This window comes from Biomphalaria glabrata, chromosome 2, assembly GCF_947242115.1.
Source record: "Biomphalaria glabrata chromosome 2, xgBioGlab47.1, whole genome shotgun sequence".
NCBI lineage: Eukaryota > Metazoa > Mollusca > Gastropoda > Planorbidae > Biomphalaria > Biomphalaria glabrata.
The window spans coordinates 48,408,835-48,435,247 of NC_074712.1; the positions used below are offsets into that span (position 1 = coordinate 48,408,835).

At 31.8% G+C, this 26,413-nt stretch overlaps 1 protein-coding gene across 1 annotated transcript; it reads left to right on the top strand.

Moving 5' to 3' along the window:
* Window positions 1–1,160: 1,160 nt before the first annotated feature.
* Window positions 1,161–25,334, top strand: LOC106078473 (general vesicular transport factor p115-like). The gene is made up of 22 exons (XM_013239339.2): window positions 1,161–1,369; window positions 2,774–2,860; window positions 3,156–3,220; window positions 3,327–3,400; window positions 5,829–5,929; window positions 6,026–6,184; window positions 7,119–7,239; window positions 7,337–7,527; window positions 8,034–8,109; window positions 8,209–8,273; window positions 8,997–9,085; window positions 10,029–10,183; window positions 10,715–10,920; window positions 14,059–14,169; window positions 14,975–15,096; window positions 16,140–16,321; window positions 17,651–17,887; window positions 18,690–18,796; window positions 18,941–19,093; window positions 20,263–20,433; window positions 22,356–22,517; window positions 24,456–25,334. The coding sequence occupies exons 1-22, from the start codon at window positions 1,304–1,306 to the stop codon at window positions 24,522–24,524; spliced, it is 2,769 nt and encodes a 922-aa protein (XP_013094793.2). The 5' UTR covers window positions 1,161–1,303; the 3' UTR covers window positions 24,525–25,334.
* The last annotated feature ends 1,079 nt before the right edge of the window (window positions 25,335–26,413 follow it).

A 26,413-nucleotide genomic window follows, 5' to 3' on the forward strand; every position in this document is an offset into this window, starting at 1 on the left:
CTAAAAAAAATCTCTAGAGTTTTTTTTTTTTTTTTTTAACAAACTCAAAACTGAAGTGATGGTTTAACATTAAAATCTTATCCAAAATAAACAAAATCAAAGCACAAATCAGTCATAAAAGTTAATTTCGGGGGGTGGGGTGTGGGGTGTGGAGGGGTTTTGAACTCCCCCCCGGCTACGCCCATGTTAGATATAGATGTCTAGATCTAGGACTAGAGTCTATGTAGATCTAGATTCTAGATCAAGACACTATTTATTAATGACATAGACCAGTGATGCCCAACCTAATTCGGCCCGCGGGCCTTTATAATTTTCTACACTCGTCTCGCGGGCCACATGAACGAAAAGTTATAAAATGAAATGAAATTGATCTGAAACTATTTCGGTAGAAACCTATGGATTTAATACTTAATTAATAGGTTATTTGACAATTATATTTTTTTTACGCGATAGATACTATTATTATCTCTCTACTTCAGCGGTTCTCAACCTTTTAAGTTCGGCGACCCCTTTTTACAATCCCCCACTCTGCCGCGACCCCCCCCCCCACACAAACATACAGCAATAGAAGAACAGATAATAACAATCCATAGTTTCGATGGTCTTAGGGGACCCCTGGCAAATGGTCAATCGACCCTTAAGGGGGTCGCGACCCACAGGTTGAGAACCCCTGCTCTACTTAAATGTGAGCAACACCGGCTCATTTTGTGGTCTCTTTTTGATAAATTTCCATGGATTCTCCAATATCTAAACATAGTTTAAAATTTTTTTTCGCGGCTCAAACCTAGAATGCCACCATATTAATTTTATAATGCCGTTTTTATGTTGTTGTTTTATCAAACAGCCACACTTTCTTTATAAAATAAATATGTTGGCTTATTATCATGTTCAAAAACACACAAATGTTTAAGATCATGATACCAATCCATCAGAGAAAAAGTGAGGGCCCAAACGTAGGCAAAGATACATTTTTTCAACTTTTTTTTTTTTTGTTTGGAAGGTAGATTTCTACACTTAGTGCCGACATTGCGGCGGGCCGGATGGAACCACGTCGCGGGCCGGATATGGCCCGCGGGCCGTAGTTTGGGCATCACTGACATAGACATAGTGATATTTCTAGTTTTACTGGCCACGTCACATGCGCATGCGTCATGTGAACCTCCCGGAATTTCCGGTAGACACGACTACATCAGTAAAGAATATTTGTATACATTGTTATTGTTGTGTAGACGACAGGAGTGTAGATCTAGTTAACTTAGGTCTAGAAAAAATCTAGACACTTAATAATAATTTAGGTTAGGGCATGGATTACTTTAGAAAAGTCCTTGGAGCACCCCAAGATGTGCAGACTAACAGCGGAGCAGACACAGTAAGTCACAGTTGTTTTCGACTCGAAAAATTAAAAAAAGTCTTTTTCTGTTACACTGTGACTGTCGTCACTGTACACTGTGTGTGTGTCTGTGTACAGAGTGAGTTACACTTATTATTACAGTTATTTACACTAGTCTTTACTTAGTCGTCTTAGTAAGTCTAGTTAGACTTTACTAGTCTACTAGATCATTGAGTAGATCTATCTAGATAGATGCCGTAAGTGGCGTAAGATGGTAGATCTAGTCAATCTAGACTACACAGAATCTAGAGTAGAGTTTTAAGGTAGTGTCGTTACTTGTTATACGAAGTTACTTAGTAAACTTAGTTAGTTAATAGTTGTTAGAGTAGACCGTAACTCTAATCAAAATTGACAAAATCATGATGATTTGGAAACCACTGTAGTGTTATTATTGTTAATATTATTTAATGACTAGACAGTCGGGTCACAGTAGACTAGGACTAGAATCTACATCTAATTAGTATCATCTAGATTAGTCTCTACTTCTAGCTAGATTCATAAGATTCTAGTACTAGACATGTATCTAGTACAAATGTTTGCCAACTTAAACTGACTTCCACTTAGTCTTAGACTTAACTTAAGGATGCTGGGCCTAGGCTGTCTAAACTAGTCACTAGAGACTACTAGAGTCAGAGACTTGTAGTAGATTAAAAAAAGTAGATCTATGTAGTAGTACCAGTTACTTACTAGTAGAAGTAGGCTTAGTCTACATGTGATCTAGACTATTTATAGTACTCACCGATCTAGACCTAGAATTAAGTAGAATGCGCAATGAGTCTAGAGTTAATTACTAGAGTCAGTAGACCACTAACTAGCCTTATATCCTAGAATCTAGTAATTTAAGTAATAGATCTAAAATCTGTTAGGATAGTTTTTATTTTTAAATGCTAATTATCATAGACAAGATCAAGACGATTATCTATATCTACTAATTTTCAGACCTAGATTCTAGATCTAGTTTTACCAGACCTAGATTTAGATCTAGTTACCAGTGTTTAGTAAGCTTTTTTTAAATCATTAGTCATCATTGGTGATTAGTGGTAGAGTTGAAGTCTTTTGAAACTCTTGCCTGGTATAGGCCAGCAAAGTAAGAACATAAATCTAGAATCTAGACATTTTGTACTATAAACAACGATTCACTCTGAAATATGAAAAATAGCTTTGAAAAAATAAATGTATTTATAAATTATAATTGATTTTTGGAAACTAATAATTTAGGATTTAAAAAAAATTATAAGTTTCTTTAAACATTTTTTGAAGAATTATCTAGACAATTGAATTGATTTAATTTTTATTTTATGTTTGTACATTTATTCCCCATTAAATGCATACAATTTTCACATCTCAAACATCATATTTGATTTTTTTTTCCTTCACTTCTAGGTTGAAAGATTGTGTGAAAGGGTATCTTCATCCACATTATTAGATGACCGTAGAGATGCTGTCAGGGCTCTTAAAGCTTTATCAAAAGTAAGTCAGTAATGATGTGATTAGGCCCACAATCTCCCCTAGTATTTTAAAAACATTGTAATTTTAAATTTATTTGATTTTCATTTTTTTCAACTTATTTTTCATTAAATTATTTTTTTTCTATTAAATGTGAAGAAAAATTGAGGAAAATTTCTTTCCAAGTTTTGATGCAATCTTTAGGTTTATACAGACTTTAATTAAAAGACAGTTGATTAAACATTTTGTAACTTGATTATTAAAAATACAATTTTTTTGTTTTTTGTATAATGTAAATTCATTTTTTTTTATCAACAAGAAATTTCGACTAGAGGTTGGCACGCAAGCAATGGATATTTTATTGAATGTATTAGAGCATGACAGGTAAGTATTGTTTTCAGATTGTGAATGTATACAAACACTCTAATTACAAATTTTTTATATTTTTTTTTTTTTTACTACTCACTCATTTCCTTTTTTTTTCTTTCAGAACTGATGCAGAAATAATTGGTTATGCTCTAGATACATTTTACCATATCATGTCGAATGAACCAACTGATGAAGGTATTATCCAATTATAAAACTATTGTAAATGCCTGAAAGTAGTCACCTATAAACCTTATGTCATTGAGAATGAAGAGCTTACACATAAACTGAAACTTAGGCTGAATTAAAGTCTTAGTTATTTGTTCATGATTTTATTAATCAAAATTAAAATCTCTATATTCTTCACCAAACTCATTTTGAAGTAGATTTAAGTTGTATTTCTTTTACAAAAATGTTTTGGAACTGAACCATAGACATAAAAAAAAAATATATGCTACTAAATCAGCAAAAAATTCTCTTACGGATTTATTTATTGTTTCTAAAAACATGGTTCGTAGCCACCTTGAAAACCTGGAAAACACCTTGAATTTCATATTAAATTCAAGGCCTTGAAAAAGCCTTGAATTTCATAAAAAAATGGTGAAAAAAACTTGAATTTTAAAACTGGACCTTGAGTTTTTTCCCTCCCGATGCCTGGTGTTTATTTTCACTATTGATCACTGTGGTGACCTTTGTTATTTTTTTTCGCTTACATCAAGCAAGCATTTCACCTGGCGCTAGATTTAGTGTGTTGTGACTATTGACTATAATTAGAGCGATTACCAGCCTAATGTGTAGGCTACACCCCTCCGGCCCTCCCTCACCTAAAATCTTTTTGTAACAGAAAGAGTGACTTTGCATGGAAAGTCCGTAAATCATCTGGATCTAGCTAGATCTAGTAAAATAGTAGCCTATCTAGAGTTAGATCTAATTTGCACATAACCTGAATGCTCCATGAATTTTAGTCAATTTTATTATCTCGATACATCTAATGTATAGATTACTCTAGAATCTAGAAATACGCAAGATTCTAAATTTACGCTAAATCAATATCTAGAATCTAGTGACGATAATTCGCACACAGCCATGAAAAGTCCACGAATTTAGTGACTTAGATCTAGATCTAGAGTCAAGATTTACGGTAGAGTCAGTGAAGATAATCCGCATATAGCCATGAAAAGTCTACGAATTTAGTGACTTAGATCTAGAGTCTAGATTTGCGCTAAGTCACTAGAATCTAGTGAAGATGATTTTTTTTATACTAACCCAGTGAAGCCGTGAAAAGTCTGCTAATTTTAGTGATTTATAGTTAGAATCTATAAAGTCTATTATAGATTCTAGATCTACGATAGATTCAGTGACGATAATTTGCACACAGCCGTGAAAAGTCCGCGAATTGTAGTGACTTAGATCAAGACTCTAGATTTACGCTAAAACACTAGAATCTAGTGAAGATAATTACTAACCCTGTGAAGCCGTGAAAAGTCAGCAAATTTTTGTGATTTATAGTTAGAATCTATGGTCTATTATAGATTCTAGATATACGATAGATTCGGTGACGATAATTCGCACACCCGTGAAAAGTCAGCGAATTATAGTGACTTAGATCTAATAGTCTAGATCTACTGTAGATTTTCTGAAAATATTTCGCACACGGGTGTGAAAAGTCCGTAAAAGTTATTTCGGTCGTAAAAGCAGGAAAACTACATGTAGATAGATCTAGTTGGGAAAAAACAACACAAATAGGTCTAATACCCCCCTCTCCCCCATCCAAAAGCTATTACTTAGTAAGCAAATGTCAATTAACAACCAAATAGGCCTATATATTACAGGCTCTGTTTATGAGGAGGATTTAATTTCAGTTAATACAAGAAAAAAACATTACCCCAAATGCCCTCCATGACTCTACTGTACACATAGGAACTAAGAATGTACATTTCCATCACAGAGAATACACATTATGAAGGCATCTTTAAGAATGTTTCTTATTTAAAAAAAAAATGGAATAGCAACCATTTGTAATGTTCTTTAATAAATCTTTGAAAAAAAATGGTTGTTTGAGGTTTTGGGATGACAGTCAAGTTGTTACTTGATTAAAAGATAACTTTCATTACATTTTCTGTGGACATACCAGCTGATGACGTTGTTTATGTTCTGAGTGGGATGTTGGCAAGATATTAAAAATCTATCACACAAACGAAAGGGACAGACAGACAGACACACACACACTTACATATATATAAATAAATACTTTTTTCAGTACTAAATACATATATACCGGTATTTTGTTCTTTTTACATATTTATGTCATCTGTATGTAAATATGTTTACATATATATTGCTTGCTATGGTGCGATGCACACCTTGAAAATCTAAAGTTCTACCTTGAAAACCTGGAAAATAATTCATGAAATTGGCTATGAACCCTGTAAAAATTACTCTGGCAGTGTTAACACATTAAATCCTGAATTTAGAGTAGTTGTATTCACTTTGGTTAATTGTAATTGCTCAGTTTCTTGCTAAAAACATTAAAAGTTATAACCTGTTTTCTTTCTTACCTTATAAATGCAAATCATATTTCAAAATAAATATTATCATACATAATTATTATTATTTTAATTCTTAGATGATGTCAGCAATGTTTCTGGACATGACCTTGGTGGGCAGTTTACAGAAATATTTATCAAACATGCTGAAAATGTGTCCTTGTTGCTGTCCTTTCTAGAAGTATGAGATTATTACCTCTTAACTTTAATTTAATCAGTTGGTTATTGTTTGGAAATGCATTTCAATTTTAAAAAAATTCATCTAAACTTTGTTCAGGAATATGATTTTCATGTGAGGTGGCCTACTGTAAAGCTTCTGACAGTGCTATTGACAAACAGACAAAAAGAGCTTCAAGAAATTATACTCGTTGTTCCAATGGGTGTTTCAAGACTCATGGATTTATTATCAGACAGTCGAGAAATTATTCGAAATGATGTATGTATAATTCTTACATTTTTGTTATATATGCAGTTTAAATCTAGAATATTCTTTAATGAACAAGAGAAGTCAAGATTAATTAATTAAGCACACAAATGTAACATTTAAAAGCTCTGGTTAGTAAAATATAATATAATATAATAATATAAAATCTATTGCTCATGACTAAATATGTATTTTTATTTCTGATTTGATGGAAAAATGGGATCACATTCCAAAGAATCAACTTGTGCTTCTGGAAGGATCAAGAGAAATTTAGAAAAAAAACAACAATAAATAAAGCACATTCATTCAGTATTCTTGTCAGTCTCAATCTCATGCTAGTACTTCAGTTACATCATATTGTGTGAATTTTTGTTGAATTTTATTTAAACAACTTCTTCAAGTACATTCATTATTCAAGCTCACTAAATCATGCTAGGGGGCGCGAAGGCTGGGTGGTGAAGCACTTGACTTCTGAAACATTGGGTTCCTGTGTTTGAATCTCTGTGAAAACTTGGATATTGGATTTCAGGATTTTTAGGGCGCCTCTGAGTCCACCCAATTATAATGGGTACCTGACTTAAGTTGGGGAAAGTAAAGGTGGTTGGATGTTTTTCTGACCACATGACACCCTGCTCCTTAACTGTTGGCCAAAGAAAAAGATGACTTTAACATCATCTGCCCTGTAGATCGCAATGTCTGAAATGGGAACCTTTTTTATTAAGTCTACATGACTATGTGTTTATAGTACAAGTTTACAAGGCCAGTGTTTAGCTTGCAGCCCATGATGAGATTGAGCTGATATTGATAAAAGTTTGATGGAAACAGATAGAATGTTAAGAATTAGCATCATAGTTTAAAATACATATAAATCAATGTAGAATTTTTAGTTAAAACATTCCTTTAGTAGTGGTCAAATATTATAACTTTGATGTTTTTCCTTTTGTAGGCTTTGTTATTATTAAATCAACTTACAAAGGGTCATGCAAACATACAAAAGATTGTTGCCTTTGAAAATGCATTTGAGAGAATTATAGACATTATTCGGGATGAAGGTGCCACAGATGGAGGTATGTTAACTTCAAACTATGTTTTGATATAAAATTGAAAAAAAAAAGTATACATTTAATAAGCATTGTTACATTGTAAAAATTTGCTTCATTTTAGGTATAGTAGTCGAGGACTGCTTGCTTTTGTTACAAAACCTCCTTAGAAATAATGCCTCAAATCAGAATTTTTTCAAAGAAGGAAGTTACATACAAAAATTGAAGCCTTTCTTCCAAATTCATGATGAGCCTCATTCAAAGCAGATTGGTTGGTCTGCTCAAAAAGTCACCAATATGCACCTTTTACTTCAGGTAAACAAAACATAATTACTGATTCATTTAATGTAATATGATTAATGCTTTATTAGAATGCAGCTGGTATGTATGTTTCATCATCATCGTGTAACCCAATCCCTCTTTTCCCGGTCAACAGCTTAACAGGACATAAAGAGATGGACCAGTCCATTCTTTTATGTTGTCCAGCCAGCTTCTCTTTGGACAACCCTTTCTTTGTGCTCCCTCCACTATACCTTCTTGTTTTACATTATGACAGAACCAGCTCATCTTTTGTATGTTCTCAGTCAGTAGCACAAGAGGAATTGAAAAAAAAATTCCTGGTTCATTGTTAAATGTCTTAAAAAAGCTTTTTCTCTGTAAATTTTTTTGTTCTTTATTGATGAAATATTTTTGAGAAAATTAAATTGATATAAAGGTATTCTTATATTCAACCAATGTTAGCATTGTCCTGTGAGCCATCATTACAATAGTGATTTTAATATTTACAATTTTTTAAGAATATTTACAATTTTTCATTTCAGCTTGTGCGTACACTTGTGTCACCCAATAATCCACAAAATCAAACAGTTGCCTGTCAAAAAGTCATGAATCAGTGTGGTGTGTATCTTTCTGTTCTTAAAATTTAAACATTCATTTAGTTATAAACAAAAGAAAAACCAAGCTAGTAGCATTCTTCTTTCTTTTTTTTTTTTTAAGGATTGTTGCAAGACCTTTGTTCTATATTGATGGCAAGTGGCGTTCCAGCTGATGTTCTCACAGAAGTAGGTCAACTGTGATTAAAAAAAAAATTTGTAAAAGTTCCCTTTCTTCTTCTTCTTCTAGCCAGCTTTTTGATGCTCAGCTTTGAGCTCTTTTGCAGACTGTGCCAAGGAAAAATAGTGTGCTGTTTTAAAAGTTGCCTTTCAAATAATTTTTTTATAATAAACTAGCATAGCTAAATATTTTTAAAATAAAAAAAAAAAAAAACAACAAGCATAGCATTTTAAAAATCCTCAAAAGCAATTTTAAGAAAAATCTCATTATCTTTTAAAATTTGCTGCCGTACTTATTAAATTTTGACCACTAACATTTTCTCCCAGTCAGTATTTTTTATTTAGCGGTCAACTGATGTTAGTAACTCAAGTTTCTTTCTAAAGAAATCTTAGAATAACTGAAAATAACAATGTCTTGGATTGACATTTAAATCAAAGAAATATAAAATACTATTGATGACTAAAATTCAATGCAGGTTTATGTCTGTAAAGAAATCGCAGCCTATGAAAAGAAACAGCTAATTCAGATTTTTGTAAAAATGCTAACTTACCTATTGGTCCTACAACTAATTAATAAAGTTTTAAAAATTATTACAGAAGTGTTATTTGGTCCATAAAATGATGTCTACTTAAACATAATTGCAATTAATTTTGATTGAGTCTAGCAAAAGTTTCTTTGTTTTTAAACTAAGATTGTGGTTTTCATAAGTTTTTGATTTTTCCTTTTCATAGACAATAAACACAGTGTCAGAAGTTATCAGAGGAAGTCAAATGAATCAAGAATATTTTGCATCAGTTTTAGCACCTTCAACCCCACCCAGGTAAAATTCAGTAGATTATTTCAATGTTTAATATATATTTACTTCAAAACTCATCTATATTTTGGCAGACAAAATTTATTTGTTTTCTGGTTGTATGTTACAATTCTGATTTTTTAGTGTGAATGTGCTGCATTAAAATAAGTTTTGAAAACAATGACAGTATACATATATTTTTATGGAATTGTTTTTTTTTTAATCAATTAGGGTTATGATTTTGTCATTGATACATTTTGGGCCATGTCTTACCTATTAGTCCTCCTCAAGACTATGCGTCTACCCAGTGAATCCCAACTAATTGGGTCCTTAAAAATCTATAGTAATTATAATTCAAATATAAAAAAAAGATTATCAGTCAGTCAGTCATCATCAAACTCCATTTGAGTCAGGGCTTGAGAGGCTCAAATCCTCTCTTGCAAAAGCCCTGCTGTCTTGCGCAGTGCATACATGTCACTATACAGGTAGAGAATTTTTGGTTTCCCAGACCTGTCGAGACAGATCAGCAAGTCTGGGGCAGTCAAACAGAATATGAGGCACAGGTTCCTCTTCTTCCCCGCAGCGGGGGCACTGTGGATTGAAATTTGGTGATAGCAGTGAGAAATATGAGCCAACAGGACAATGGCCTTTCCTGCGCTGTGCTATAGTAGCTTGCTCAGGCCTGGATAGCCTCCACCACGGGAAGTGTGAAGTCAGTCAGTAGTCTGGGCCAAGAATTTTATACGGTATATATTACATTTTCAGATTATTCCGCTTAAATTTTGGTCATCAATACTTTCCCAAGGCCTACATTTTTAGTATTCTTAGACTATTGCTAGTAAATATTTCTTTCTTATATATCTATATCAGCCAAAGGGGGGGGGGTAGTGCTTTATTATTTTTTTAATTACAATGCTAAGAATTTAAAGAAAAAAAAAGATTAAATAATGTATTCTAATTTTATTTTCAGGCCAGCCATTGTTGTGCTGTTAATGTCAATGGTGAATGAAAAACAACCATTTGTCTTGCGCTGTGCAGTTCTTTATTGTTTCCAGTCTTTCTTATACAAAAATGAAGTAGGCCAGTCTCAGATTATTCAGACACTCTTGCCAACAGCTGCTGATGGTGGGTAATAGAAATAATTTTTTCTTATGTATACTTTTTTTTTTTAATTTTAATTTCATCAATATTTTTTTTTTTTTTTTATTAGATACTTGGGCAGCTTTTATGTACTGGTTATTCCTATTTTATTTTATTTGATCCTATTTTTTTTTCTTAGTTTTCCTTTTCAAAATATTTGTATTTCACTTATCAAACATGGGTCTGCATGAGCCTGTAATGATAGGATTTATGACAGACAATCAATTTTACCAACAAAAGTCTATCAATATCTGGAACCACACTAAATTGTTTTTCTCTTACTTAGTAAACAGAACATTGTGCAGAATTGAATATTGATCAATGTCTGAACTAGATCTGTGGACTTATATATCTCTAATTAATTTGTTGAGTGAGTGTTAAAGTGATTGTGCAGACAACAAATTCTGCTTATCATTGAGAACAGAAGAAGATGAACTGTAATTTCAAGTAGAACTTGAATTTTCAAAAGGTACCATTGCATACTCTTTAACTGATATTTTTGTTTATTGTTTACAGCAAACTCCATAACAGCTGGTCAACTTCTCTGTGGGGGTCTATTCAGTGCAGATCCACTGTCCAACTGGTTTGCCAGTGTTGCCCTGTTACATGCAATAGTTGAGAATCCCACCCAAAAAGAGCAGTTGTTACGTGTTCAACTTGCCACTAGTCTGGGCAGCCCACCCGTATCCCTGCTACAACAATGTTGCAACATGTTGTCACAGGTATAATTTTCAAATTTATGACCTTTTTCTGAAAAAAAAAATGCTACAAATTTTGCTTCATTCAAATTCTAGCTTTGCAATGTCTGAAATAAAAAAAAAATGTAGACAAATAATTCTGTAAATACTTTAATGTTGTTTTAAGCACTTAGATTTCAAATGACTTTTATACAGACATTACCATCAAAGATGCAGTAAGCTGTAGCCTGGTGTCTCTCTTACTTTTGTCTAATTTTCAATACAATAATACATAAATATTTTTACAAGCTTATATTGACTCTCTCTGTCTGTCAGATCAAGTTGAAATTTTGCATAATTATGACAATATACGAATCAATCCAAAAATAAGTACTAATTAATTACCTTTATATGACAGAAAGGTAGTTAAACCCTGCCATTTTCAGATAAATAGCAGTAATTTGTAATTCTTTATCATTGATAATCTTTGTTTTAAAAAGTTTTCTTTTTTTCTTTTGCTTTTTTATTATATTAAGTACTTTAGTATTCCATCACTGAAGATCATATAATATGAAGTCTAAGCATCTGAAGTTCTATTTTATTAAGACTATCTTCTGTTAAAAACAAACGTCTGTAATCTGTAATATAAGATTAGATCTAGTTGACAAATGTCTAAGACTAAAATTCCAACAAATTCTCACAGTAAATATGAGAGCCTATTAAGCTAGATCTAAACTTTTTTTTTCTCACTATAATCCTATTTCGCTCCTATTGAAAAGGGGATTGGGGTATTTTAATTTAAAGGAAAAAAAAAGAAATTTCACTTAGTTTTTTCTTAATATAGGTCTACTCCAGAAATAACTAATCTTTTTTCTAAATCTTTTATGGCCAAAAAAAGCAAATAGAGTCTATCAAATATTTTGATATTGAATTGAGATGCTGATGACTAATCAGAGATTGTATTTAGAACTTTTTTGGGGGTTGGTGGGATTTTATTATTACATTATTATCAAGGATCTCATTTAGGTTTGGCTGGGTAGAGAAACAGATAGTCCTTGAAGGATTAATGGGAACAACATGACTTAAAATTTCTTTATGTTTCAAATGTTCCTTCAGAATTAAAGAGTTAATGAAAAAAAGGGGGTTTAGAGTGGAAAGATGCAAAGGAAAAAATGTAAAAAAACAAATAAGGAGGATTGGGCTTCATACCTTTTTAATGACAGTGGATAAAAAAAAAAGAAAGGGGGGGGGGGTAAACCAGTAAACAGAATATACCTTAGGAAAAATCAGTGGACATAGCCGGTGTTGAATGCTAGTTCATAAATTCTAGTCAAAATTATTAATCAATCTTCAATGGCTGCTAACTCATTTTGGTGCAAAATCTTACCAATTACTTCAAGTTATTTATAAATGTAAGTTAACATTTACACAATTGTAGCTTAGATGTTGAAAAACAAATAATTATATGCTTTTGACATGATTATGTTTATACATTTAACATTTTTTTATATGTAATTTTTATTTTAACTAACTAAAAGGATTATATGTATATATATATTTAGCTTTGTAAACCAATGATTTCTTTAATACTTTAGAAATAATTAAAATATTAAGATCAATTTAAAATCTCCCCCCTTTTTAAAGGCATAATATCTATAGAATGTAAATAAAACAAACTTTTTTATTTTAGAAAAAAATGAGAAAATTGCCTTCAAAAATATTTTTCAAAAGAGCTTAAATTATCCGAAAACAATAGAAACAATTTTACAAAATTGTTTTAATTTAATTAAAATTAAAAAAATTAGGAACTAATTTTAATTTTCATTATTTCTCTCCACCCAATTCTTATTTACTGATCTTTCCCTTCTGGGTTTATTGTTATATACATACAGACCTGCCTACCGTTACGCAGCAAAATCTCCTAAAAATGACCGTCAGTACACAAATACGCATTTAACCCGTCGCGTTACGCATTTCGTAACCTTTTTTTCCCCCTCTCTTGACTAGCTTACGAGCGGTCACGGAGGTCACGCTAAGCCGTCCTGTTGGGTCACGGAGGTCACGGTTGGGGGAAAGAAGGAACAGAAAAGGTGGGGGAACACAGTGACATTGTGTTCAGATCTATACGTTGATTGGTTCTTATCGGAATTAGCAATTAGATTTAGTCTAGAAATGAAGAACGCGAGAGTGAGGGAGTGGCGGGTTGGTACCAGGTTGGTACCATCATTTAGCTGATACACCAACGTGGCTTTTTTTTTTGTAAGTTCATTAGTAGAAATTAATTATGTTGAATCCCTGATTCCTGTATTCATTTGTATAGAAAAAAATATCGAAATGCTATCGATTCAAAACACATTGAGTGACATTGTAGATATCTTATCTAGATCTGGATTCTAGATCTAGAATCTACATAACTTGTTATACAGGAATAGATCTAGCAGCTTTCTAGCTAGTCATTACGTTATGTCATGATTCTGTACATTACTCTACAATCTAGATCTAGATCCAATTTAGTTGTAGTATGATTTAGATTGACTAGATCTAGATCGATAACATATACTACCATATAGTCTAGATCTAGACTAGATTCTTAGTCTTAGTATAGAATAGATCAAGGATGAAGGTAGGCCTACGAAAGTTTGGAGTAGACCTACGTTTGTAGCGGATCCACGGCATCGGTAATACTCTTGAGCCCAGATCTAGAGTAGATTATATTCATTATATAGACATAAATCTAGTCTAGATATCATCTCTATTGTCATATTGATCTAGATTTAGATTGTAGATCTAATCATGACATCTAGATCTAATATTATATATATATATATATATATATATATATATATATATATATGACAAAATAGTGGATCGCGTAAGTCACAGTAAGTGTTACGCATTCTGGTGCCAAAATACGCATTTTGACCATCAGCGTTACGCATTTGGACTTTTTTTGGTAGGCAGGTCTGTACATACATAGTAATCAATAGTACCCGATGTTACATGTTATTTAACAATTTGCTGTTGTGAATATTTTAATTGGCATTTGTATGAAAAAATCGACTTTGAACTCCATTAAGCTTAGTGAATGTAACAATATGAATAGTATATTTTTGAGAGCAATTTCTGCTTGAAAATATTATATTTTTATTATACTAAAAATTTCACAATTTTTATTTTACACAGGGAGGCAAACTTCAAACTAGAATTGGTTTATTGATGATATTGTGCGGTTGGTTATCTGACTGTCCTATTGCTGTTTCACACTTTTTGAACAACACAGCCAATGTGCCCTATGTATCCTTTTTTATTATGATGGGCCCTCATTACCAATTTTATATCAAATCACTCTGTCTGTCTGGTAAAAAGTTTGTACACATGATTTCTCCCACACCCAATCTTGGATCAAGATGAAATTAAGCACAATTATTTTTTTTTTTTACCTGACAACACAATTATCAATACAAAAGAGTCCAAAAGGTGGAAACAAGAAAAGTGACAGAATGACTTACAATAGAGAAAATTGTCGTCTCTTCATTTACTTCCGAGAAAATATCTCAATTTATTTGACCTTTGTAAACTAATAAATGGTCTACTTGTAGAAGATTTTGCTAGTAAAATCATATTTTTCATGTTAATTTGTACATGTCTAATACAAAAATGCAAACTATTTAAAAAAGTAGTGCACACAAAAAGTAATTTCAATTCAATTTTAGGTCATAGTAACAATAATTATATTATCCCAGTTCATTCATATATATTATCTATCATCTAAAATAAAGTAATACCCCTTTAGACATTGCGATCTATGGGCTCAGATGATGTAAAGCTCATCTGTTTATTTGGCCAACAGTTGACCAAGGTGTCATGTGGCCATCACAACAACCAACTGTTACGTGATCGTCCATAAAATCCTAAACTCAAAGTCGAGACCCCTCAGTTCAGAAAGCACTCAACCACCATGCCATGATCTTTTTCAACTAATAAGTAATTATAGTTAACATTTACAAGCATCTATAAGCGTGTGCTTTGAAAAGTTTTACTTACACCAACACTAACTGGATTAATTGTTCAACAAATTCTCTCTTAACTCTTGTCCAAGTTAATTTCTCAAGTATCTTCAAGTGAGGGTGATGAGCATGAGGCAATAGTTCAAGGGTTATGTGCATTTTTGTTAGGAATCTGTATGCTTTATAATGATGACACTAGTGAAGCCTTTTCTAAGTGAGTACACATATGCTTTGAAACTACTAATATGATTAAATACTAAATTCGATTTTTTTGTATTTATTTTTTTTTCTCCTAATTGAAGATTAAGTAAAGTAAAGGGACCATTTTAAGATCTGGCTATCCATGGGGTTAAGTGATGTAAAGCTCATTTGTTTCTGTGGTCAATGGTTAAGGAGGGTGCCATGTGGCCAGCATTATAACCAACCCTTTTAAATTTTTTCTATGTTTGTCAGGTAAGTTATTATCTATAATAATTACAATGTCTTTGATTCTGAAGATTAAGTCTGAATGCAGTGTTTCACATGACTACGCAAACCTAGTTGCGACCTGCATATTTTCCCGCATCTTGTGCAGACAAAGCAGTTGTCTGCTGGCTGTCTTTTTAAAGTTTTCTTTCTGTTTTTTGCACCTGTCTTCAATAATGGCTTTTCTTTGAGTCTCAAGTATTTGTCCGCAGCCTTTGTGAGAGCTCTCCAACTGTCTTTTTTAGAGGCCAGCTGCTACCAGCTACTTTCCTCTATGTCAGTGAGGGCAAAATGGTGCCTGAGTTGATCTTTATAGCACTTACTATCTAATATACATATATAAATGTTCAAAGAAGAAATATGCAGCCTCCTGGCAAGCTGATTACAAACATTGTATAGCAGTATGAATCTGTACCTACAGTCAATTGCCTACATTTCTTACTGATTTACATTGGCTTTATATCTGTAGATGTTACATTTTTATATTTTTAATGACATGGAATTTTATTCTTTTTAATGTGTCACACTGTTTGTGTAGTAAAAATAAATGTTTGAAATATTGCTGATTTCTTAATTTTTACAATTATTTGTTGTATAAAAAGATCAAAGGATGAAATGACTAGGGGATGTAGTGACCAGGGATGAAATGAAAGGAAACCATTAATAAATCCCTTCTAAATCAATATTTTTCGTTTAGCCTTGTAAGTGATGTCATCATATTATTTTATATGTGTATATTATTATCAGTTTAAGAAGATCTCCCATATAACTGTACACATTTTCTTTTTTCAGAACAGCTTTGAAGCAGATCATGCAAAATCGTATTGGTCTGGAATCTTTTACTGACAAACTTAGCCAAGTTGCACAGAATGAAAGTTACACAAGAGCAGCCAAAAAGCCACACTTGTATCACAAACATCCTAGTGAGATTGTATTTGATTATGAATTCACAAGACTTTTTAAAAGTTTAGAAAGTAGGTCCTCTCTTCTTGTCAGTCTAGTGATTTTATTCATTTTTGTCAATTTTATTTGTATATAATTGATTATGACACTTCACAGAGTTTCAGAAAGCGTTGAGCCTAAGCTTTATATAATGATTCTTGACCAGAGGAAAAGGGTTTACCTATAGAGTTTGGTTCTTCACTAACCCCTATCAAGAGGTTTCCCATGTAATAGATGATCATTTTATCATATTTGTTGATTGTAGGGTCAAAACTTCTTGAGCCAAATTTGTTCCCGGAGGCCAACCCTTACAAGGGATTCCTCCTTATTCCTACATTGTACTGCCAATAGCTGTGAAGATTACACAGCAACACACAACCCCATTTAGGAAGAGCATTTGCCAGATGGTTAGCGAGCCTTTCTTTCATCCTCCCCATGTACAAGTACTGTTCACTAGAACATACAATGGCAACCAACTTGATGTCATAACTCTTTTCTCTGTTCACCTATTTCCTCTATCCAAGTTTCTTTTTCTAGGAAGTACCACACTGAGGCTGGGAATAGAGTACCAGTACTTTATGTTTATGGTACTAATGCAGTAGCTGAAATTAAAAAATTATTGTCTAATATATTAACTAATAAAATGTAAGGTTTAAGTTTAAAACATGGATTTTAACTTACCATCTAAAAATTATCATTTTTACAAAAAGCTGTATTTTCTTACAAAGAATTAAAAAAAATATTGTGTAAGAATATGAGTGCAGTTGAATGTCATTTTAAAATACTTTTATTTTAACTTCCCCTAATAATTGTATTGATTTGTACTCATAGAATAGTGACCAATTTATTTTTCCTAGCTGAATAGACTTTGTTGCTGCTAATATCTTGTTTTTAAAATACCAAACACTAGCAAAACTAAACTTTCTAGAATAATATCTAAGCCTATATCTAAACTATTATAAATCTGAAAAAAAAAAGTTTTTTGCAGAATGAGAAAGATTGTTTAGGTGACTTTTTCGTCTAGCAAATTGTGCATAAAAACGTATGATTATTGGGTAAAAAATATGGTTAAGATTCACACATCTACAAAAGAATCCCAGGAAAAGATTACGATTAAAAACCCTGCAGCTGCTTGTAATTTTAAAAATGTAACCATATCACCAGTTAATGACTTAATCTCTCCTAATCAGACTGACATAAGAAGAAAAAGAAAAGAAAATAGCAGTCAAAAGCATGTTATAATAAGCCAAATTGGGTAAAAATATTGAGATTATAATAAAATTTGGTATTGATGTAAACAAAGACATGGGAGTTATTAAACACAAAATCACAATATGTTGACATACTTTTACTATTCTCAGATGAAGTGCTGAAAGCAGTATCTGGGTCAGGCAGCAACATGAATGGAAGGAAAAGTGGACCAAGTACAGAGCAATACAAGAATTTACTTAAGGAACAGGAAGATCAGGTTCTGCTGTTGAGGCAGAGAATAGAGGAGCTTCAGTCTCATGCCATCAGTGCTGACAAATCAATAGTAGAACTTCAGAGGCAGGTGCAGCAACTCAAAGATCAGAATGCTTTGCTAAAGGCACAAAAAGGTACTTAGGTTAATCTTATCAGCCATTCTTTTTTACAAAGCTTATATCAACTCACTCTGTCTGGTAAAAGTTTGTGTACGTTATCCAAACATCTAATTTCAGATCATGCTGAAATTTCGCACAAATATTTCTTTTACCTGACAACACAAGAAAAAATAAAAAAAAGTAACCAATTAGTTAATTAACTATTATTAATTAATTGTCTTGTTTGGTATTTTGAACAAGGGAAAGAAATTGTACTTTATTATTCTTTTACAATTTAAAAAAAAAATGGTTTTGTTAAAAAACAAATCTCTCTGCCTGTTATGAATTTTTTAATTTATGAATCTGATAATTATTTAGAAGTAACTTATTCAATACCTTGCTTAGCCACTGTCATCCACAGTAAAATATGAGTGTATAAAAACTCTTTTATATATTACAGACATTACTTTAAAAACATATCAAATCAATTAACATCTCTTATACGAGGGCATTAGTGGAGGTGATTTGGATCTACATGTATTTAAGATCTAGATCTAAAGGGTAAGGGATAAAAGTTAGTGAAAACCTGCCTTTGTGTCATAGTGATTTATTAAGATTCTTCTTCTAACCAGCTTTTTGCTGCTGATCTGTCAGCTCTTTTGCAGACTGTGCCAAGGAAAAATAGTGTGCAGTTTACTTCAGTTGTTCAGCACTGCTGTACAGGGTGTTGGTTATGTTGGGCTGGGGTGGTAGTAGGGTCTGCCTAAGGTGAATTAGGATTTAAATAAGAATGCTTATTATTTGATCATATTTCATCCGTTAACTTAATTATGTCCAGGTAGCCTTTCACCTGCATCATCCATCTCTTCAGATGAAGTTGATAGCTTGAAAAGAGAAGTAGAAAGCCTTAGATTACAGTTGCACAATTCACACATTTTTTCTAATGTAAGTTAAAAAAAAAAATTTAACTTAAAGATTCAACACCACTAATTAATAAATGTAAATAATAATTTAATTGATATAGCCCTGTTAACCAAGACCATTCATAATGTTGTACTATACAGTTTGTTGTTATTAAATCTGCATCAGACTGTCAGTGATGAAAACAAAGAGAATGATCCAGATGGAGCTTCAGTTCTTAATGTAACCATTGCCAGACTTCAAAGTGAACTTGCTCATAAAGATGAAGAAGTGCTAAGTTTGCGTTCAGAACTTGATAGGGTGAATGAGGTTTTGAAACAAGTAAGTTGGATGGTCAAGATTCACTTAATCAAATAAAAAAAATGTTTATCATGGTGTACAATTGTATGTATATTTATATAGCTGTCATTGCCCCAAATTAGTAACAATTTTGGTAACAATTTTCTGGCAAATACCCATATCACAGTAAATGGAAATGTTGCAGTCTCTGGTGGTTATAGCACACAAAATGTTTTTGTACAAGTAACTCATGGATTGATCTCTTTAACAACATAAGACATTACAAAAACGTAGGACATAATCATCTTCTTTTTGGAAGTAACGTCTGTATTTGATAAGATAAAAGGTCATTTCTCAAGACATAAAAAAAAACTTCACACAGTACAAGAAAATCTGCGCTAGATTCTGCTAATCATTTTATTTATTTCACTGGTGAATAGCATTGAACTGGAATGTTCCTTGACTGCTATTTGCTTGTTATAATTTTGTTGAAATGCTGACTGTAGTTTTTCTTTCATTAGTTCTCTTTTCACACTTTATCTTTTTTTAGCAGTAGCAGTCTGAAGAGTAGGACACGCTGGTTGTGTTTTGTGTGTTTGACTGCCTATTTATAGATGTTTTTTTTTCCACCTTATATTCTGCCATTTTTTTAATTTTTTTTTTTCAAATAATTTTTGTTTCTATTATTATCAGTACCAAATAAATAGCTTGGAAATAAGATTTCAGCCTTTCATTGATAATTTGATTTGAATGAGCCAAAGCAATTTAAGTTGTAATTGTTGTTTCTGAAATTAAAAATGAAGTTCTTTAAACAATTTTGAAAAAAATAATATATTTCTCTTTAAAAAGAAAAAAAGTCTCTATTAAACTGTACTAATTGTGGACATTTGCACCAATGCTTGTAACTATCACTTCTTCCATTAGAGACCTACATGATTACCTACATGATTCTAATTGTCTTGATTAATAACAGAACATTCAGCTTACAAAGAAATTAGACCATAAATTTGACCTATGGTCAAGAGAAAAAAACTTGTTGAAATATATCTCAGTATGCTTTCTGTATATTGGTAAAATTAAGATTTTGTTCTGTTAAATCTCAAGTTTAAGTGATTTATAATTATTTTGATAGCATCAAGTGAGCAGCTATGTATCTATCAGTATTTATAATGTGTGTCATTCATCTAACGATTGCATTTTATTAACAACAGAAAACATCTGAACAAACAGCTGCCTCCTCCAGTGTCAGCAATGCTGAAGTAGAATTAAAACTACAGCAAACTGAAGAGAAATTAAAGTTAATTACTGATGAGAGAAATCATTTACAAGAGAGACTGACCAAATCCAATGAAGAGAATTTAAAGTTGGCTAATACCATAAGGGTAAATATTTGTCTTCTTTTTCTTACAAATATTTATTGACACAGACCTCTAGAAAGAAAGGTGAATATATCTTACTTTTATGTTAGGGCTTGTAGCGCTCCTAGAATCTGAAAAGTCTCCTAAAATCTTAAAATTCTTCTAATAATTGCCAGAATTCTCTTAAAATTTTGTCCACTCTCCTAAAAATTTTACCCAATATTTTTTAAAAATAAAATTTTGGTTATTTCTTGCTAAAAATGGGGAAAAAACAACAACAGCATTTTAATCGCATGACGTTACGGGCTGGCTGTGTGTTACGGGCTGGCTGTGTTAATGAGCTGACCAGTGACGCGTCTACACCGCCTTTCACCCACTTGTGAAGCGCAACCTCGTGATTGAAGATGGCCTTGGCTCAAGCAAGCATTTCATCTGGCATTATTTTTCTGAGGGCAGTGCAGAAATGGTTGTTTCTTTTCATTGTTAGGACCGAAGTCGCGCTAGATCTAGTCTGTAGTGACTATTGTATATAATTAGAGCAATTACCAGCCTGATGTGTAGGCTACATCCCTCGGGGCTCTCCCTCACCTAAAATCTTCTTGTAACAGTAAGAGTGACTTTGCGTGGAAAGTCCGTAAATCATCTAGCTAGTAATAGTATCTAGAGTTAGATCTAGTGAAGATAATTCACACCTAGTAATGATCTCGATACATCAAATGTCTAGATTACACAAGAAATACGCTAGTTTCTAAATTTACTCTAAATCACCAGAATCTAGTGAAGATAGTTTGCACACAGCAGTGAAAAGCCCGCATATTTTAGTGACTTAGATCTAGAGTCTATAGGCTATTTACAGTAGATTCAGTGAAGATAAATGGCACACAGACGTGAAAAGTTTGCGAATTTTAGTGACTTAGATCTAGAGTCTGGATTTAGGGTAGATTCAGTGAAGATAATTGGCACACAGCTGTGAAAAGTCCATAAAAGTTATTTTGGTAGTAAAATCCAAGGAAACTACATAGATCTAGTTGAAAAAAGAAACTCTGCTTGAAAAAAAAACGCTAATAGGTCTAATACCCTTCCCCCCTACTCAAAATCCAAAAGCCATTATTTAGTAAGCAAATGTGAACTAAACATAGGCCTATATATTACACACTCTGTTTATTTATAAGATACACATATGAACTAAAAATGTAAATTTCTACCACAGAGAATTCACATTATGAAGGCATCTCTAAGAATGTTTCTTATTTTAAAAAATGGAATAGCAACCATTTGTAATGTTCTTTAATATATCTTTGAAAAAAAAAAGGTTGTTGGGGTTTTGGGATGACAGTCAAGTTGTCACTTGATTAAAAGATAACTTTCATTACATTTTTTGTGGACATGCCACAGCTGATGACATTGATTCTGTACTGAGTGGGATGTTGGCAAGATATTTATTATTCCCAAAATTAAGTAACAATAATTGATTTGATAAATGCATAGTTTTGTTTTACAATGTTTCACACAATCGGGCCGGACACACACACACACACACATGATATATATATATATCATACATTTCATCCTTAAAAAAAACACATGGAAAAGTGCTACTAACCCTGTTATGTGTATCATTTTTAAATGAAAAAAAAACAAAAACAAATCCTGGTAGCAATTTAGAAAAGTTTAGAAAATGGCTAATTTATATATTAAAAAATGGTGGCTCAATCAACGAGACTTGATATTATTATTATCATTATATTAGACTAAGGAATGTAGAGCTAGATCTTTATAGGTGTAGCAAAACATAGAAAAATCTTTTTGTTACAATTGGCAAATATATGTTGGTAAAAAAGTGGCACCCTTGCTATGCCACAAAATATACATTTATAATCATACATATTAACTAACCATGTTAGCTTGTTTAGGTTGTAATTTTATTTGAACTATAAATTTGATAGAAATTGGAAGATGAGAAAGTGGATGCTGTGAATGAAAAAGAGAATCTAAAAGAAGAGATGGACACATTAAAGAAAGAACAAGATGACTTGTTAGTATTATTGGCTGACCAGGATGTCAAGATTGATAAATACAAGACCAAATTAAAAGAACTTGGCCAAGAGGTAATTATTTCAACATACTTCTATTTAACAAATAGCCTCAGTCAAAAGGATGAGTTCCATCATTTGCATTCAATTGACTTAATGACTGCATAAGAATAATAAATACAACTAAAGGACATTAAATGAATGGGGTTAGGAAATGTCAACACCTTTGTTTAAAGAACAGGGCTAGTCTACCTAAATATGTACAAATAAGGCATTTCTCTCACTGAAACAGATTGCATCTAGCAAAGAAAAAGCATTAGAAGTACCTTGACTGACTTTGGTGTGTTGAAAGGGGAAGGAAGGATAAGGGTTCAGATTTTATATTTTTTTATTGTGGTTCTTCAAAACTGTAACATTAATGATTGGGGATGTCTTGTTTGTAATTTTAATAAATGACTTTAGATTGCTTGAATTATTTTCCTTTACAAAAATCTAGTTTCTCAATGTAATTTTTCAAAGTGTCTGGTTAAGGTATAATTGTGTAACATAGGTAGAACTTCATCTATGTCTTCCTAGCGATAGATTTACAGATGATCATAAAAAAATGAACAGATTCTAAAAATTCAACTTAAAAAAATAACAAGTTAACACACATTAAATCTATGAACAAATCCTAAAAATTCATCTGAAAAAAAACAAAACAGCAACTTATAAATTCAAAATCTAGTTGAATTTCTATAAGGTGTAAATGTTGTGTTTTTAGAGTACTCCAACCCTACTTACAAAATCTATTAGCTGTCAAGTGGTCTCTATGGCAGTTCTAATTCTAAGTTCTAAGTCTAATTCTAAGTCATCTCACCATCTGGTTAATAAAGTGCTATTAGGGTGAGAGTTTCTGCTTTAGTATGCTTTTGGCCATCTTCCCATAAAGAATAAATTCAAAGATTTTGAACAATAAACCATTTCTTCTTTACCTTGTACTAACCATAATGATATTAGTTGTTTTTTTTTTATAGTAATTTTGTCAATGTACATAATGGACACATTTTATAAAATATTCAGAGTAGGCTTGTGAGTACCAGTGTCTGCTAGAATGGAGTTTCAAGGTTTTAGCACAGACTTTGTAAACTTGAATTGGAAGGCAGAAGTGCTAGCTTTAGCCAAATCTGTATCTATTTCTTTCCATAATGATGCACTGCTTTACAAAAAGTATGACTGAAGAAATCTATTAAGAAATTTGAACACATCTAGTCTAAAGATTATAAACAGTCCTTCAGCAAACATTTTTTTTTTCATTTGTAACTTGTTTACTATGCATTCATGCAGCTTTTTCACTTATTGGGCTATTTTCAACTATATAAAGGTGTCCTAGGGTAAAAAAAAGGTTTGAGAACCACTGCAATAAATGTTACATGGTTAGGGTATAGGTCCACTACAATCTGCACCTGCTGATTATTCTGAATTTAAGAACTATTTCAATTTGTTGAACATGCTACCACTAAAAAAAATTGTCAAACCTTATGCTTCTTGGCAGCCATTCTGAATTTCTGCCAGAACAACTACTTGACATCATATGTGCAGAATCTTTCCTGACTTTTCTTCTCATTTCCCACAATCCTGAGTTGTTTCAAACAGAAGAAAAAACATGTGACTTCCAAGACTTAAAACACTGTCATGGAAGACTTAAAACACTGTCATTGTCTCATGTTCAAGGCTTTAGGCATCACTTTCCATTGTATCTGTCAAATCAAATGAACAGTATCAGAGGCAGATTAAATAGGAGAATATTGGAGTCCATTATTTTAAATGAAAACCATTTTTTTCATTCATTCTCAATCTTCACTGCTTGCTTATGATATTTTGTGTATTATTTTTTAATGTCTCTAGATTTAGGATGACAAAGGTTTGTATCATAAACTTGTTTTGGTAAAATTGAATTAAGTGTTTAAGTGTTGTTTTTTTTTTCTTTTTATATCTTTTTTTTTCTTTCTTCTCCCTTGTACAATGCTAAAGGTGGAAGATGATGATGATGATGATGATGAACTGGGTGAAGATAATGAGGAGGATCTAGATGCTGATTGATCCAAATGATGTTAAGTTTTGTGATAGAATTGAAAGAATGAAGTAAAATACATACAGCCAAGTTCATTTAGGATTGAAAGATTTATTTTATTTGTTTGCTGTTGGGTCCCCACTAACTAAGGGACAAATAAATAAAGTTAATAGAAGCAAAAAAGAAATTGAAAAAACTAGTTTGTAACACAATACATGCATTTTGTGTAATTCATATAATGTTAGATGGACTGAATCCTTTTGAAAGCTACCAAATGATGTAGATGATAGAAACTGAACTTTGAATGGTGCTGGTAAATTTATTCTTTTTGGTTTGTTTGCTTTGTACTTCACTTCTGTATTGTTCATTTTTCCTTTTGAAATGAGCTATTTGCTTTTAAAAAAAAATTTTTTTTTACCAAAAAATGCAATTTTCTGCTGTTTTAATTCGGGAATTTGAATTATTTTTTGTTCCCCCCTCACCCCTTTCACTCTTTAAGCTCCCTGCTAGATAATGTCCAAGCTGCTCTTTCAAAAGTTAAGACTATATTTAATTTCTTTCTCAAGACACACACATCAGCAAGAAGACCGAGACATAAACTAATGTGTTCTAGAAATGATGTGATGTCTTTGTTCAGATCACTTAATGTTCAATTTTTAAAAATGTACATACTTATTTATAGAACTCAAGATTCTTGTGTATAAAACAACATGATAGTGTTTAAACTTATTGACCAGCTTTTGTAAATAATGGAAATATAATCTATTTCTTCATTGAAATAATAATATCATTTATTATTGTTTCATTTAGAAATAAACAAATATTATGTTAAAAAGTAATTCTTGTTTTTTTTTTATTTTTGAAATTGTGCATGTCTTATTCTAGATGCCTCATAAAAAAAAAGGTCACAGATTTCTTCATAAATAATTGGGGCTTCATTCATAGATTGGCGCATTGGTACAAAAAAAAAAAACATGGCATCTAAGGTCACATTGGAAAAAAGTATCAATGGCTCATTAATACATTTCTTTTTCACTTATTAACAAACTCATTAAAATGCTATTCAAATGTTGTTTAGAAAGAAATATTTTAATACGAACTTCACTTTATTAAAACAAAAACGGACCTTTTTTTTTATAACTCGCGATCTTAATATATCCTCATTACACACTTGACAACAATCTAAATCTGACTAAATAGCGCCCAGATCTAGATCTATCTGGTTTAATAATTTGAACAAAATGTACATCTATACATTAGTAAGGCAATAGCTTAGCTTCTGACTACTTAGTAGAGCATATTTATTTATTAAGTATACAGTTGTATCACAAGAAAGGGGTTGGACGCGAACAACATAAAGTGAACTATTACCAGCTCTAATTCTGATCATATAGGCTAAGTGTAAGTGTCGATAGAGTTTTCTTATATTATGGTTTGAAGTAATGTCTGTCATTTATAAAAAGATAAGATCTGTATTGATCAATCCATCTTCTACATCTTGATCTAAATGTTTTTGACTTGATTTAAATTCTATTCTATATATTCAGTCTATATCTAGATTCAAGATCTAGAATCTGTATTTACATTTAGTTCTAGATAGGCCTATAACTATAATCTATATTAGATTTAGATAGGCCTATATTCTATATGTAGAAAAATAGAACTACACATAAGCAATAAATTGAAAACAACATTAAATAATCTACAAAAATAACCTACATAATCATCTACATCCTACATAGATCTACTTGGGTACTTTTGATCAAATGTTTACATTTCAGTAATACAACAACATATTGTTATGTAGAGGTTGATGTAATGGGTACAACAATACCAAGATCATCTTTCTATGTAATATAGAAGTCATGGCAGTTGTTATGTAGAGGTTGATGTAATGGGTACAATGATACCAAGATCA